General features: G+C 49.8%; 1 protein-coding gene and 1 long non-coding RNA gene across 4 annotated transcripts in view; one reads left to right on the top strand and one right to left on the bottom strand.

Moving 5' to 3' along the window:
* Positions 1–1,967: 1,967 nt before the first annotated feature.
* On the bottom strand, positions 1,968–12,198 carry LOC116940935 (uncharacterized). 2 transcript variants are annotated; one of them, XR_004402623.2, is made up of 2 exons: positions 11,661–12,198; positions 1,968–2,956 (listed from the first exon to the last, which is right to left on the bottom strand). It is a non-coding gene; the product is annotated as an uncharacterized LOC116940935 (long non-coding RNA). The 2 variants fall into 2 exon arrangements; XR_012941417.1 differs by lacking the exon at positions 11,661–12,198 and adding an exon at positions 3,667–5,258.
* A 568-nt stretch (positions 12,199–12,766) lies between these two features.
* The window catches only part of LOC116940931 (uncharacterized), a 30,825-nt gene continuing 26,812 nt past the window's right edge, over positions 12,767–16,779 (top strand). For both annotated transcript variants that reach the window (XM_032951321.2, XM_032951322.2), the window contains exon 1: positions 12,767–13,310. In XM_032951321.2, coding sequence (XP_032807212.2) covers positions 12,767–13,310 — 544 coding nt within the window. The remainder of the gene's footprint in view (positions 13,311–16,779) is intronic.

Raw genomic sequence — 16,779 nt, 5'->3', positions numbered from 1 at the left:
AACATGCTCTTGTCTCGCCTGCTTGTGACTGATCCTGCCTCTGTCGAACCCTGGGGTAGGCAAACCAAAATACCAAGAAACCATTTTTTGATCGAATTCGAGTTAAAAAAACCCCGCAATATTTAAAGAGCCGCAATGCAATGTCAATAATGTCACGGATCAGTCCTCAAAGTGCCGCATGCGGAGCCCCAGGTTGCCGTCTCCTGGACTCTACAAGACACATCAGCCGCGGTTTCTTCACAGCGTCTTGAGACGTGGTGCCATCTCGACTCCGTAAACATCTATATACATATTATATGTATTACGCTATGTACACGTGTCACGGCTCGCGACAACCGGCACGATTTAAAGGTTGTTATACAAAACAGATACGCTTACTTGAATTTAGCAAGGCTTTGTCTATAGGTAGCTACGAACTTGGGAAAATAGATTATTTGAAGTGAATTCCAAATTTGGGCGGTAGTTCTTTTAATCGCATAGGCTAATGTACTGTGATTATTTTATTATTCTTCACTGCTGCTATTATTAACCAACAACATTACAAAAACGTCGTGCGTGCTCTGTGCATCACACCACAGGTAACAATGACCAAACGATCGCTGAACTTGAGCGGTCATAGTACTGTGCTGATTAAACACACTAACCCCAATTAAGACGCTCTTAGTTTGAAAATTACATTCATCATTATTTTGTGTGTTCAGTGTATTGGCATTATTAGTATCACGTGCAAACAAGACGACGTTGCGAGCGCGCAACAAAGTAGTGCCGTCATTAGGCAGTCTCCGTCGACGGTGCGCGGACGTTTCACGCTCGGTGGGCGCACAAAGGCAACGCAAGAACAACCCCATCACCCCCCCCCCCCCTCCACCGCGTCTATGTTCGTGTATCCCTTCGCGTAGTAGACAACGGCACGAGACGCGTAGTGAGAAAATAAGTCGCGTGTTCATATTCGTGATGTATGTCTCAATCCTATCCGCACGGCGCCTTGGTTTGGTGAAATAGACATCGGGCAAATGCATCAGCAGCATCGCCCGATTGGTTCGAGCGAAGCCCGACTGCTGATGTGACACTGATAGTCAGAAGCCGGTGCAAGTTTTACTTTTGTTTTACAATTTGCTTGTGTTGAACCAATACTTGCTGATACAAGCTGACGGGACGCCGCCTTACCGAAGCGAGGCCGTGTCGCTGGCCCGATGGGGTTGAACGTGGAGAGCCCAAATATGGGTCGGATGAGTTATTTGTCTCGCACTCGACAATTATCTCAAAAATGTTTTATCGAAAAAAATTTGAGCACAGATTCCCGATGGCTCGAGATGGGGAGGTGGGGGCATCACTCAAAACGGACGATTCGTTGCCAAGTTGCCTGGCGGTAACGATTTCGCCGACCCAAAAAAAAATCGGACGGAATATTTTTTTTGTCCCCAAAAATGTTTTGAATGTTCTAACCGTTCGCATATAATACAACAACAAACTCCCACGGTTAAATATAATCATTTACAAACAGCGGCGCACCAACCACAATTAAATATATATAACAATTGCTGTTGTATAAATACCATGCATTTATATAAACAGTGTATATCAATAAATACAATCAACGAATTAAAGTAATTGTATAACGTATTTCGCGATAATACGCCTATATGTGGATATTCGTACACACTTAATCTAGTATTATTTTATTGTTCTATCTACTTGACTTTACCGAAAAACCCCAAAGACTATGAATTCCTGCAGTCACGAAAGTCAATATTTAATCCAGTAATTGATATATGTATATATATAACATTTATACTGTTGTGAAACCACGCGCATGTCCAGAATACGCGACCGTATTTAATTGTTTTAAGCGCGACAATTTAAAGAGTGCAGAACGATACTACTACACGTCCGAATAATTGCAGACATTATTAGTATTTGACAAAAGCGGAAAGCTGAGACTCAATAGTCTGATCTTTTAACATCCATTTGAAAACTACCTTTTATTTCAAACGATATATATACAAACATAATCCCTGTAATTGTAATATCATTATAATTATAACAATCTATAAGTATACCTTTCCAGTATCGTGAAACCAGACGTAACGGCTACAAATACCCGCATGGACAACAATCATATTTGGCCGTGGGAAGCAACGTGTGATCGTACGATTTTTCAGTTCAGCTATTAAATATACTCTATTTTATTTATATATACGAAAATAAAAACTACGTCAATATTTTATAATTATATCTCGACTTATTGTTTTCGCGTAAGGGGCTCTGTAGTTATTGTTATTATTATTACACGGCTATAGCATGCGCGCTCGACTTATGGTGTTTATATTCGCTGCGCCAAAAAAAACATACCTCAAAATTTCGCTATCTTGTCGACATTATTATTCAAATATATATTTACGCCATCACATTTATCGCAAATTAAATAGACGTAGTATATATGTGTGTGCAAACACACACACACACAATCTCGCACACACAAAGTGCGCTTGTATTATGTACGCATCTCGCTGTCTGCCGTCATGATCACAATTCGAATCTACACTCCTCGCACAGGTGTTGTTACTCGCAGAGCCAGGCTATGTACACAAAGGCACGAACGTCGAAGTCACGATCGCTATCATCTTTGTTGTTGTTGTTGTTGTTTTTGTCCGGTGGTTGTTTGTTTGGTGGTGGTGTTGCTCGCGACACGGTCGGTTATATGGTTTTGTTTTCTATTTGAAGTAAGAAATTGTTCAAACTTTGTGGGGGTTTTTGTAGTTTTGAGTCGCCATATTATTCCATTTAATTATTCGGTTTTTTTGTTAAATGTGTTTTTGTTAAATGTTTTTTTGTTTAAATTGTTTCGCCCTTTCTCCATCCCCCCCCCCCCCCCTGTCTCTTGGCGAGCGCCAAATCCGCGACTCTCGCCCGGTCCAAAATGGCGGCGTCTTCCTTCTGTCCTCTCAGCGCGTCACTAGAAACACAGTAAATTTGACGATGGTTTATGACAATTTACAACTTTGTGGAACAACTTTACGACGCGAGCGTTTCTCCCATTGGCCGAGCCCGACCATGTGGAACGGAGCAATGAACATGAACTTTTTTTTATGAATTTCACAGCAATTATTTTATGCATTTTAGCCGAAACCTCCGTCTAGGTAGGAACAATCCCTGAGCTTAACACCAACACCGCCACCATCACCACCCACTCCCCCCCCCAATCCAGAAACATTACGGTTTTAGCGCGCGCGGTTCATAATGGCCGAGGCTTATAGGGGCAACAGGAGGCGGAGCGAGGTGGCGTTTTGCCGAGTTGAATGGACCGCGTTGGCGCTCGCGAGAAAAACATTTCAGCTTAAAACTCCAGAACGAAAGGGGGCAACGGAGCCTGGGCCGAGTGTCTCTCGGAGCCCCGTGACAGAGACATCCGATCTCCCTTAGAGAGAGAGAGACAACAGCAGCCACCAAGAGACCTCCCGAGCCTCTTCCGACCGCCGTCGTCCCGAGCCCCGCGGTGTCACCGGGGCCCAACCGAGGGGTTTTTGGGGGTCCCCCCCCCCCTCGCCCCCGGTGGGGCGATCTTCCCTACCGCAGCGAAACCCCCGGGGGTAAGTTTAAGTACGCACGCGTACGCAATGCACGCGCACACAAAAAAACGGCACACGTGTACGGCAGTGTACTCACGCGCGCGCGTACGCACGGAACGGGACGGAGGAATGCATCATCCATCCACGGCCGCCGGAGCCGCCGTCAAATCCTCCCGGCACGCGCTCTTTATTTGATTGCGCGCGTGCAGTGCGCGTCGGCTGCGAGACTATTCATCGTTGTGATTATTCATAAATATGTATTGCCGTTGCGATTATTGATAACGGCGGTGGTGGCGGTGGTGGAAATGTTGGTTGATGATGTGGAGTGACGTGGGGGGGAGGAAGAGACGGTCGGCTGCGCGCGAATACGCCACGGCCAACATCACCCACGCGCGTGCCAGTTGCAACGTCCGTGCGTGCGCCAATTTGATGTATTATTAACACTCAATGTTATTATTATTGATGGTGTTGATGAGTGATGATGTCGGTGGTGGTGGTGGTGGCGGCGGTGATGATGATGATGATGACGAGAGACGGGTGACGGCAGAGTCACGTCGGCGTGTCCGCGGCTCGGACACGAGGGATGTGGCGCAGTTGATGCGGTACTCCGTGCCCGGTGCTCACCGGAGCGGTGATCGCTTTTTTGGGCGGGCAAGGAGAGCGGCTCGCGGCGTCCACTGCGAGGCTCGAATCGCGGCGCCGCGGAACGGACGGACGGAGCGAGGCTACAACGCCACGGCGGCGAATTAAGAGAGAGAGGGGAAGAGGGATTAAAGGACGTCTCGACTCGACCCGATTCGCGCCCGCGAATTGAATTAAATCTCAGTGTACGTCTGTGTATTGTCTGGTCTGTGTCTGTCTGTGTGTCTTTGTCTTGTCTGTGTGTGCGGTACTGGCCAAGCACCCCCTCGTGTGCCGTGCCGGCCTTCATAGGTGCTCGCTAACAGCACTTGCCCAAAAAGTCGGTTAAGGCTATTCGGAGGATCTTTTGTCTTTGTGTGTGACGCTGCCTGTGTGGGGAGCGGTGGCGCAGTGGTTGGCGCACTGCGCTACGAACATAGCCAACCCGAATTTGGTTCCCGCTGACGACCAATAACAGTGGCGAATATCTGAACCGGTCCTGCCCTCCCCCCTCCCTATGTCAACTCAGCCTCAAACGAGTACCTGGTGCGATGTGTAAACATCTGCCACGAGAGAGACAAAGGCGGCCGGACGTGGTGCTTGCCACCCAGCCTCTCGTGTGCCGTTCCAGTTCTTCATAGGTGCTCGCTAACAGCACTGGTCCCAGCAGCCTATTCATGCTTTATCTTTACGCTGCCTGTCGATATGAATGCCAATCTATATCCGCAGCACGCAGACGCACTCACGTAAGTAGTCTCTATACGTGTACGTGCCTCGCGCAATTGACCACGGTGTAGCTGTTGTTATAAGATTGAATACAATTTACTACGTTACTACGTACACGTTACTACATACATTCACGTATAACATAGACAAGAAAACGATGCCCCCGTGTAGCCAGCTACACAGGCTATTGTTAGAAGGGCAAGTGCTGTTAGCAAGCATCTATACCTACTCACAAAGACTAAGATCACCCGAATAACCTTGTAGACTGGTAGAACAAGCGCGATTTAGCAAGCTCCTATCAAGGCTGGCACGGCACACGAGGGGGTGTGGGTGGCCAGCTCACAGACAGACGCGCACGTACACGTTCGAGTGCCAATTCCATCGCTCGTCGCGAACTACATATTTGCCCCCTACGATCCATCGCGTGAAACGTCCGCGCCACTTAGCCAGGCAATTGTTGGGGGGCCTGCGGGCGACAAAAACCCACGGGCGACCGGGGCAGTGTTGACCAATTGCCACTCGAGATAAGGACAAATGTTAGCGACCTACGAAAGGGGGTGGGGGGGGGCAAACACCACGCCCGGCCGCCTTTGTCTCTCCAGTGCTGGTATTTACACACCGCGCCGGGTTGTTTGCTCAATCTACTGCCGAGTCGATCTAGGAGAGGCCCAGGATCGGCTCAAATATCCACCGATGTTTATCGGGCGCGAGCGGGAACCGAACTCGGGTGGCCGGGCGCGTCAGTACGCTAGCCGCTACACGCACACACACACGCGTACACATACGCATACACGTGTGTCAAAAGTGATATTATATAATTATTTACACAACTCTATGCGGCATCCGTCGACTGGTGCACACCCCCCACCACCACCACCACACCCCGTATCACATAAGGCGTCGCGTAAAAGCGCTGTAGCGCGAAAACAGCCCGCTGAGACTGCGTTTGTTTGTGGATGCTGTTACAGTTTTGCGAAGATAATAATCGGTGGTCTTGTTGCTTCTTTTGCGGATGCGCAGTGCTGAAACGAAAGGAATCTTTTTTTTTACATATAATAGGATATATCCTTGCCACCGTTATTGCCATTCATCAGCTGTGTAACACGGCGGGAGCCATTTTCTGAAGAGCACGCGCAGGGCCGATGAGTGACGCGCGTTTGGGAATGTCATGTTGGGAATGTCATGTTGGCTCGCTACTTATGACAGTGTCCGGTAACCTATCGGGTCGTACTGCTGCTGATGCTGCTACTGCCTATCGCGCGTATTACTTATCTTCAGCAAGTCGAGTCTAATTCACCCGGATATTAAGTTATCATCGGTACCGTTTGTGCAGTGCTGTTGTGCGTGTGCTTTCGTTTGTTGTCGAGAGTGCTTGCTCTTAGCGGTAGGAGCGTATGTCACATCTGAAGGAAAGACAAAAGTTACGGTCCGCGCAAAGGCTATGATAAAGTTACATGTTCTACCTTTGAATCGGAATTAAAATGTGTATTTATACTGGAGGAATCCGATAAGCTATAAAGCTGTGTTTCACAGATGTTTAGTAAGGGGCTGGTAAGAACGTTACAGTAACAACAGTTTCAAAACGCGATAGTCGTGCAAATTACAGCAAAGGCAAACAAATCGCCCAAACACTTACGAATTACGCTTAACCATCCCCATGCTACCAGTCAAGCCCATCGAGGTATTAACTTGTTTTTCAGGTGCATTGTTTGGCATGGGTCCAATAAAATCAGGCATAATTAAATATTACAGAGGGGGAATAAAACGGTGAGAAAGAATTCCGAAGTATTTTGGGGGAGTGTGTATGTGTGTGTGCCAATAATGTCTGCGTATTGCTTGAGTGAGTTAACGACACCTCCTCCCTAAGCAATCATGTGTAGTCGAAAATCCGGCCGCAAGTAATTGTAAAAAAGAACGGCTGCTTTTTGTTAACTTCTGAAAAAAAATGTTCGGCACCGATACTTGAAATAAAAAAAATTAGCGTCTGGCGTCGTAGTTGTAATTATTATTTAAAAGGACAAACTTGCAGTTAAGCTGCGGCAAAAATTGACAACAACAAAAAAAATTAAGCCGGATAAATTAAACAATGTAATGTATTCACCTCCGGCGCTCGCCGTAAAATAATTAATAAATGCGCGCATAAAGGGAAGGGTCACGTGGTTGTGCGCGACTGACGTGGTTTTTCCGCAGTGCGGAGGTTTTCGGGCCGGGGGGAGATGGAGGTGGGGGCTTCGAGGGTGGTGATGGTGGTGGTGGTGTGGAGGGGCGATTGGTGGTGGTGGTCGTGTGGAGGGGCTATTTGCTGGTGGCCGAAGCGCGCGCGGTGGGATCCGGGGTCGCTTGAGGAACGGCTCCCCGCTATGCAGTCCCGAATAGCGGCGCCTCTGCACAAGCAGCCGGGCCACCCCGCGGCGCCGAATTCTCTGCGTGGCCCTCGCAATCTGCACGCCACGACCGCGACATCGACGCTCATCCTTATTCGTCATCACGGGTTTCACTTGACTTTATACATCGCTGCGTGTCGCTTTAGAAACAAAATTGCGTGCAACGAGAAACGAAAATCGATTGTTTAGATGTGGGGGGATGGGGGGGTGGTGGTTTCTCGAACGACGGAGAGAAAACGGGATCGCACGTAATTTTTTTTTCCCTCTCTCTCTCTAAAGATAAATGACGTGAACAGCTCGGTGGATGCGTTGTGGGCACGTCAGGACGGCCGGGTCGACGTTAGCAGGCAGCCGCCCGTTTCGTGATTTTGCACAGCTTCGAACGTTCGGGAGGGGGGGGGGGCTAAACCGATTCGCGGTTTAAGTGTTAGGCTGCCGTCTGTCTGTGTACACATTTTAATTGATTTTTTTTTCTGTATTGTGACCCACCGAATTTTCGCCCGCCGCCTCAGATTAGCACCGTGGGCTACGTACGGCGCGAAAGAAGTCCAACATACAGTGTACAGTAGTACATCTTGCAACTCTCTCTCTCTCGATACCCAGAAGCCATTTCACGAGAAGGTGGTGGGGGTCGTCGTGATTAGCCCCCGACTCCAGCAGGGCCGCGTGCGTCCGGCGGCAGTCACGCAAATCCGATAGCCCGCTCAACATCGTCACCACCACCATCATCATCGTCGTCGTCGTCGTGAGACAACGTCCGTGAGACGACGTCGCGGAAACATTGGCGAAGTGAGTACGAGAGCAACCAGGACGCGACGTGATTCTGATGGGGGCCCGGCCGGTGGCCGTCTGTCCCCGTGCCTCCCAACCACCACCACCATCCCCCCTCGGCTTCCTTCCTGGCGTACACCCTCCTCCTCGTCACCCTCCTCCTCGTCATCCTCATCCTCCTCCTCGTCCTCGCCACCACCGGCCCCCCGCCCGCCCGCCACCCGCTGTGGTTTTGGCTCGCCTACCCTGTAGGTACGACCTTGCGTGTCCCCAATGCAGGTTTGCAAGGTTGTGACTACAGCGTACGCGACGCCACGAACAATGTCTGCGCTCGCCAGGCGGGGCTGGGTGGAAGGAGGTGCAGATGAGACCCGCGTCCACGCCGCAATTCGTACACTCACCAACATCCCCCGCTTCACAACCACCACCACCACTCACCACGTCACCTCACCCCCTACACAACCACCACCACCACCACTCACCAACATCCCCCGCTACACAACCACCACCACCACCACTCACCACGTCACCTCACCCCCTACACAACCACCACCACTCACCAACATCCCCCGCTACACAACCACCACCACTCACCACCACTCACCAACATCCCCCCCTACACAACCACCACCACCACTCACCAACACCCCCCGCTACGCAACCACCACCACTCACCACGTCACCTCACCCCCTACACCACCACCACTCACCAACATCCCCCGCTACACAACCACCACCACTCACCACGTCACCTCACCCCCTACACAACTACCACCATCTCCACTCACCTCCTAACTTAACCCGCTAAACAACTACCACCACACCTCCACTTCACCCGCTACACAACCACCACCAACCATCCCTCACCTGCCCCATAGCTCTCAACCACGAACAACCACATCGCTAACCACCACCAAACAACACAACCAACCACCCAGTCAGCGGGGCGGCTCTCGGGTACGCAGGCGGTGCAACTGCGTTGAGGCCCACAGGCCGGAACGGCATCGGGCTACGAAATGGAAGGTCGGCCATTGGATAGTTGGGGGGGGGGGGGGCTCTCAATGAATCTCACACCGCCCCCCCCTATGATAACCACGCTTCAACATTGCACCTAACCAACAAACACGCGACCGGACCAGCCAAAGCAACCCAACGGCGCAAGATAACGAGGCAGACAACCTTAACAACAAGCAACAGAGCCCCGTCCGGTAACCTACCCAAAGGACCGAGCGAACAGATCGAGGAAGCCAGCTAGACGTCTCCTCACCAGCCGAGCAATCTCAACTGAGCGAGCAAGCGACCGAATAGAGCCGACTCAACAAAGCAATAATGCCAGCCAAGCAACTTAACCGAGCAACCAAATCCACCATCAAGCTAACGGAGTCAACCACTCTCGGCAAGCAGCCGATCAAAGCAAACAAACTATCCCGAGCTTACCAATCGATAAACCCAAATAACCAACCTTTTCAAGCAACCAATAAAGCAGATCAACTCAGCCTCGTCGAACCCGGCATCGTAATCACCCAAACTCGAGCAACAGACGCAACAATAGCCTGCGGCCTCGCCCAGGCAGCTCACGCAATCAAAACAAGCGACTTAACGAACACGGACTCATGAAGCACGGTGCGCAACTAACCAACCCGAGCGACGAAACTAATCGGCAAACCCAACCAAATCAAATAAGAAACGCAACTAAGCAACCCAACAAGCGCAATCCGAATCGACCCGACATCCAATCCAACTCATAGCCAACCGCCGTAACTCGATCAACAAAGCAAAGTTGCTACCGCGAGCAACGAAACTCACGAAAAACCGACCGACCGACAGACCGTGTAAACTGACCAAGCAAATGTTTAACCAAGCAACTTAACGAGCTATACCCAAACTGTAAAAAAAACGATTCAACCATTAACAATAAAACCCAACATGTTCGGTGAAAACATCAACCAAATCACGAAACCCAAGCATGCAACACAACCACGCATCCCAACCACGCAACCCACCCACGCAACCAGATCACGCAACCTAAATACGCAACCCACCCACGCAACCTGCCAGTACAAAGTACAATCGCACCAATCCCAAGCAAATTCATCGAACAAACCAAACGCAATAATTCAACCGAATTCAACCAATAACCAAGCTACTCACAACTAACCATCCGAACGCTACCAATTCACTACCGAGCTGTACGCAGTTGAAGATAAGGTAACACAAAGACATATCCCCCGTATAGCCTTTATAGGATAAGTTCTGTTAGCGAGCACCTATGAAGGCCAGAACGGAACACGAGGGAGTGGGCGACTCGCGGAACACGAGGGAGTGGGCCACTCGCACCACGCCCGTCCGCCTTTGTCTCCCTAGTGGCGATCTATTACACGTCGCACCAGGTACTCATTTGAGGCTGACTCGACCGAGGAGAGGCCCACGACGGGTTCAGATAATCGTCAATGGTGTTGGCCGTGAGCGGGCATCGAACTCGTGTGGCCTACGTTCGGAGTGAAGTGCGCTAACCACTGCGCTACCGTATCGTTTACACACGTACACACACGTGCGTACGTACACACACGTGCGCACGTACGCGAAAGATGATTACAACCGCGATATTGTTTGTACAATTATGTCTGTGACACTAGTTGAGCAATGACGTGAATAGCCCCGGGAAGTTAATGACAACAATGATACCCATATAACAGTATTTTCTAAAATATATACAGTATATAGTTATGGTTGTTGGCATAACAACGTATCATAAACTGCAATTGAGATGATGTAGAGATTTCGTACAATAGTGTTGTAAGTAAGCCTGCTAATTGTGCATATGCTATATACATAGCATGTGTGTATGTGTCTTTTTAAGGTACATGTCCCAACAGTCTCTTAAGGCTTCATGGGGGATATTTGTCTTGTGTGGTGTGGGTTAGTAGTGTAGCGGAAAGCGCGATGCGCTACGAACCCGGCGACGCGAGTTCGATTCCCGCTCAAGGTCAAAAATCGCTGACGAATATCTGAACCGATCTAGGGGCCTTCCCTAGGTCGGCTCAGTTGTGACATTATTACCTGGTGCGGTGTGTCGTGAACATCGGGACATGGTCAGACAAATGCCGCCGGGCGTGGTTCTGGCCACTCAGCTCCTCGTGTGCCGTGCTTGCCTTCATAGGTGCTCGCTAACAACACTTGCCCCTACGGTCTGCTGAAGGGCTATACGGGGGGATCATTGCCTTTGTGTGTTATCTGTGTGGACTGGCGTTAAATCGGGGGTGGGGATGGAATCTGCTTGATAAGCAAATCGTCTGAATAAATGTGTAACGACTGAACTTACGACAATGCCTGTCTAGTCATTTCATTTTCCATCCAACTGCAACGCGTGTTGAGCCATATGTAGATTTCTTTTAACGGTGGGATTCAAAAATATATAGACAGTATATATCGCAAACTTAATTGCAAACATTTAAATACACCGATTTACCATTGTGCCCCAACACATTTTACGGAAGACTCCTGAAGATAGTTGTGTGTGCGTGTGTGCTGACTCAAGGTCTTAAAGTGGAAAAAAAAGACAGCGAATTGAAAGATGCGTTTCATTTACCGTCACGTGGCAGGTGGTCCAACTCTTTATCGAGATATTCGCTGACGCAGAACGACCGCGCTGCGTCCTGTCGGTCGGTTGCCAGGGGGTTCGTCATTTCGGTTGCAAGCAACATCACCCGTGCGTTCGGTTACCGAGCTGTCGGTCAACTTGTTGCGACTTCTGTTGACAAGTCTGGGGACAATTCTGCTTCGGTATAGAAACGATCAGAGCCTTTAGGCATCTCGGTCGGTCGACTTTCTTGAAGTGTCGTTGTCGCTGCCGTTTACATTGTTGTTGTGGATATTGTTTTGTCGCCGCTCGTAATTGTTGCTGCTGCTGTTGTTGTTGGTAACTGGAAGGCCCCCCCCCCACCCGGGGAAGGCCACCCCATGTCGGAAGGGCTACCGTAGTAAGGCCACTCGGCCATTTCACAAGCGGCGCGGTGCGTAAAGGCGGTGCCTCGAGACAGCTGCATCGCCCACGAGGGTAGCGGCGAGCGGGGGTCGCCAGGTGTCGCTGTGACATCGCCTTCGTGTGTCACGCGCACCGCGGTCATCTGCGGGCTCCCCCCCCCCACCCAGCGCCCCCCAACGAGCCTCCTCCATCTTGGGCTGTCGGCTCGCGGCCACCAAGCAGAAAAGATATCGAGGTGGAGGTGGTGGTGGTGGTGGAGGAGGAGAGGGGGAGAGAGAACAACAGACCTCCACATCGAAAACAAACTTCGCGTTGTGTGCACAAACAGTGCAAAAGTCACAACAGCGCCGAACTCGCCACTTCGCATCCAAACTCATCCCCCGGGCTGCTGCCCTTCGTTTTCTACCGGGGGGGGAGGGGGGGCATCGCGGCGTCGTTTCGTGTCGGTCGATGCTTTCGGTCTCCTTCTGTAGAAACGTCGTTCTCCGTCTCAACACGGGAGAGACGCACGCCATCAAAAGTATACATTGCGCTCTCCACCCCCCATCCCTAAAAAAAAAGAATCGAATGAAATTAATGATCTTTTTTTTTGCTGCTGCTGCTGCGCGAATCAATCCTCTCGACGGGGCCCGGGTACTTTCTATTTGTCTCCTCTCCGTGCGAGGAGGAGAGCGTTGCCTCCTCACAGCTGCGCGGTGGCCGGCCTCGGGATGATACCGGCCGGAAGGTACTGTTGCGGGTTGTACGGGCAGCAGCAGCAGCATCAACACCAGCAGCAGCATCAGCATCATCACGTCTCGGGGGGCGGTCGTGTCGCGGTGCAGGAGACGAATCCTCTCGCGACTACAAGCGGGACGGCATCGGCGACAGCGTCTCTCTGTGTTCCTAAAGCGGCGACAGCAGCCCTCGCTCGGGGTAGTGTCCAGCAGACAGCAGCAGCAGCAGGACGTCGAGACGAACGCGGCAACAGCTGCAGCAGCAACAACAGCGGCGGCAGTAACGGCGCCCTGCGAGGCGCTGCGACCGCCCTGCAAATCCGCGCCGATCGGGGTGACGCGGAGTCTCTCGGGCCAGTGCCGGGGCCCGAAGGGTCGCACGGACACCCAGGGTCGGGGTCCCATGTGGTGGCCGCGGCGGCGGCGGCAGCGATAGGAGTAGCGGCGACGGGAGGGCGGCAGCAGCAGCAGCAGCATCGGGAGGAGCAGCAACAGCACCAGATTTTCCCTTGGATGAGGAGGTCGCATCAAGCTCAGGGTAGGTAGGCTGGTGCGTGTGTTACACTCGTCGTATATAGGTAAACAATAACCCCTCGCAGCTTTTGTTTGTAAGAGCAATAAAACAGAGAAGGGAGGGGGGGGTGATAGTGGCAGCAAAGACGTGTGATCCTCCACTAGGCACGGGTGTTTACGTCCAATAATGAAAGGCGCGTCCACCCCTGCTTTTTTATATGGGCTATAGAATGCTTCTAATGCTAGATACTATAAACGACGGAAGAAGGAGTGCTTTGATCAGAGCTAAGATAGAGGGGGGTACTCGTTTGGGTTTGTGGTGGGTGGTGGTGGCTGTGGCTGTTGTGTCGGCAATGTAGTAATATGTATATATATGTGTACACACGCGCGCGTTTAGTTATATGCTGATAACGAGAGTAATCATGCACACAGCAACATGGACAGCATTGACAAGAACACGTCCCCTTCAAAGTAAGCACGAATTGTTAAACTGACGATTGTACTGTCAGTTTAGTCGAATTTCACTGAAACTTGAAAAGCAGGTAAGAATTATATATGTTTTTAAACCCTAAGTTTTGCTAATAACTTATCATTACATTTGCACGTGATAAACGTATATGCAAGCCTCCTATATAGCGAGTGTTTGTGGATTATGGTTGTGTTGTCTGGTATTTGTGTGTGTTTTGTATATCTAGGTGCACCTAGCCTGGCACAAGCACCGTGGTGCCGCCATTGCCACTTCGTGTTGTTGTGTTTAAGTGTTGCTGTAAACTCTAGCTTTAAAATGTAAAAGTTTACATTGTTCCAAAGTAGCGCAAGTGAACGTATAGCTGGTTACGACCCCACCAACGCCACCAACAGAAACACCACCAATACGAACAATACCAGCAACACCACCACTCACACCACCAACACCACCACAGAAACACCACCAACAACACCACCAACACCACCAACCCACCACTAACTACACCAACAGCACCACGATCAACACCAACAACAACACCATCAACAACAACACCACCACCAACAACAACACTAGCAACAACAGGAGATAATTGGAAAGTTCAACATTCAAAAGTTTATTTTAAAGTGCGCTCTCGTGCAAGCATCACGTGGCGTTATATTGGTCAGAAAGACATCAACTGAGCAACGCGATTTCACATCACAATCTCCGTCGCCATCTCCTTCAGTTTTAGAAGAATTCGTTCTACTTATAATGACACGAAGACAAAGATCCCCCGTATAGCCGTAACAGACTGTCGGGGCAAGTGCTGTTAGCGAGTAGCACCTATGAATGCCGGCACGGCACGCGAGGGGGTGGATGGACAGCACCACACCCGCCCGCCCGCCTTTGTCTCCCCAGTGGCGATGATACACACAGACACGTACTGTACTCTTAAAAGTAAGTTTTAAACATTTTACTGACTGCAGTGAGTATAATATGTGAGTTGATCATTTACTAAAGCGAGTTTAGTGGGGGAAAAAAGTTGCAGCAAACAGTCCGTTTTATTTTAAACGACGCACCTTCATATGCATATCACGGGTGAAATATAATGATAATACAATTGAATTGGTTATGGTTACCAGTGGTATTAGTAAGTTAAGCGTTGTATTATGGCGAAAAATATTGTGTCAGTGTGAAACTCTTCACTTCTGCTCCAGAGCTATCCAAGCGAGAAAAGTGTTGCACTGAACTCTCCACCTCAATGCAGGCAAGGGGCGATGTGGCGTTATGAATGAGAAATTTACTTGGACGACTTAACAACAACAACAGCAAAACACTTAACTGTGGAAATGTTTACACAATGTCATTAAATATTTATGATAATTATAATAATGTAAATGTGAGTTTAATATATATACAGTATTTCTGATCGAATTACTTTGCACGCATACAGAGGATATAAACAGTAAGGCCCCGACATAACGTTATATCATCACCATTCATGCACTGTGCTCCTTTCGTGTCCAATTGATATACCGGGTACATTATATACATATCGTGCAGACGTCACAATTCATTTAACAATGAGCAATGCTAATTTATTTGAACTGTATCTGTACGCTATTCTGTAGGACCGTGTTTGAAGGTAAATACATAATTGCATTGGTTCAAGTAAACCTTGTGTGTGTATATAAATGTATACATATATGTATACGTGTGTATGTGTGTTCATAGGTGCTCGCTAACAGCACTTGCCCTAACAGTCTATTAAAGGCTTTACGGGGGATCTTTTTCTCTTCATGTATGTACCGTACATGTGTGTTGTGGGGAGCGGTGGCGTAGTGGTTTAAATGCAGGTCAAATATTTGAACCGATTCTGGGTCTCTCCTTGTCGGTGTGAGAGAAAAAAATAAACACTGGGAAGACAAAGGCGGCCGGGCATGTTTTGGCCACACCTCGTGAGCCGTGCGCACCTTCATAGGTGCTCGCCAACAGGACTTGCCCCAACAGCCTGTTAATGCTATATGGGGGACCTTTGTCTTGTTGTTGTCGGCGTGTGTGTGTATATATATATTTAGTTTCCTGAGGAAGGGCAGACTGCAGATTTATCAACATCTTTTCCTGTGAGCCAGACACGTTATTATTTAGCAAAAATAAATATTTTTGGCGTGTGAAAGCTGTAGGTCGACTCAGCTTAAAACCAGCACCCGATGTCATGCGTGTGTCATCACCACCATCACCATCATCACCACCACCACCATCATCAGCAGCAGCAAATGGGGCCTGGCATTCCTGTTGCCGAGCGCATCAACCACTCCCATCGTGCGCTGCGCGGTCCTTCATAGGCGCTCGCTCACATCATTCGCCCCCAAACAATTATCTTTGGAATTTGGTTTAACACGGAGGCTTGGAATTGTTAAAAGGAAGGTAGAGGGCTGTGGCGCAGTGGTTAGTGCACTGCGCTATGAATGCGGCTACCTCGAGTCCTCGGGCGCGGTTAACATCAGTGGCGAGTGATATCCGTAGATCGTCGTGGCCAACCTCCCAACCCTCTCCCACCGCCATTCCTCACCCAATCTGCACTGACCGGCGTGGTGAAGTATGGTCAAACAACGCGTGACGGACGCGGCGTGGAGAGGCCTTCATCCAGCAGTGGATTAAGATAGGGCTACACGCGCTATTATACAATGAAGAGCGTGCACCCTGAATATGCATACAGACAGGGTGACTAGCGCAGACCATACTCATAGCTAGTATTACGGGGGGGGGGGGGGGGGGTGCTGTAGCATTTTGATTTATATTATTGCTACGCACATTTATTTACAGTATACCTCTTCCAAGACGCCTGACCAGCGTGGAAGAGGAGGCCAAAGAGCCACTCTTAAGGGACTCCACTTTGTGGACTTTTCTCGTGGGTGCCCTATCGCCTGCAGTGCCGCGATTTGGCAATTGCACCGCTGCCCCTTCACATGACAATTACTGAACAGCGCAGCACAGCGCTGTGCTGTGCATTATCTCTAAACAAAACTGCAGACCGGGACCCAAA

This window comes from Petromyzon marinus, chromosome 10 (assembly GCF_048934315.1).
Source record: "Petromyzon marinus isolate PM22_M1 ecotype Great Lakes invasive population chromosome 10, UKy_Petmar_22M1.pri1.0, whole genome shotgun sequence".
NCBI lineage: Eukaryota > Metazoa > Chordata > Hyperoartia > Petromyzontiformes > Petromyzontidae > Petromyzon > Petromyzon marinus.
This window is presented reverse-complemented; position numbering and strand designations above follow the sequence as displayed.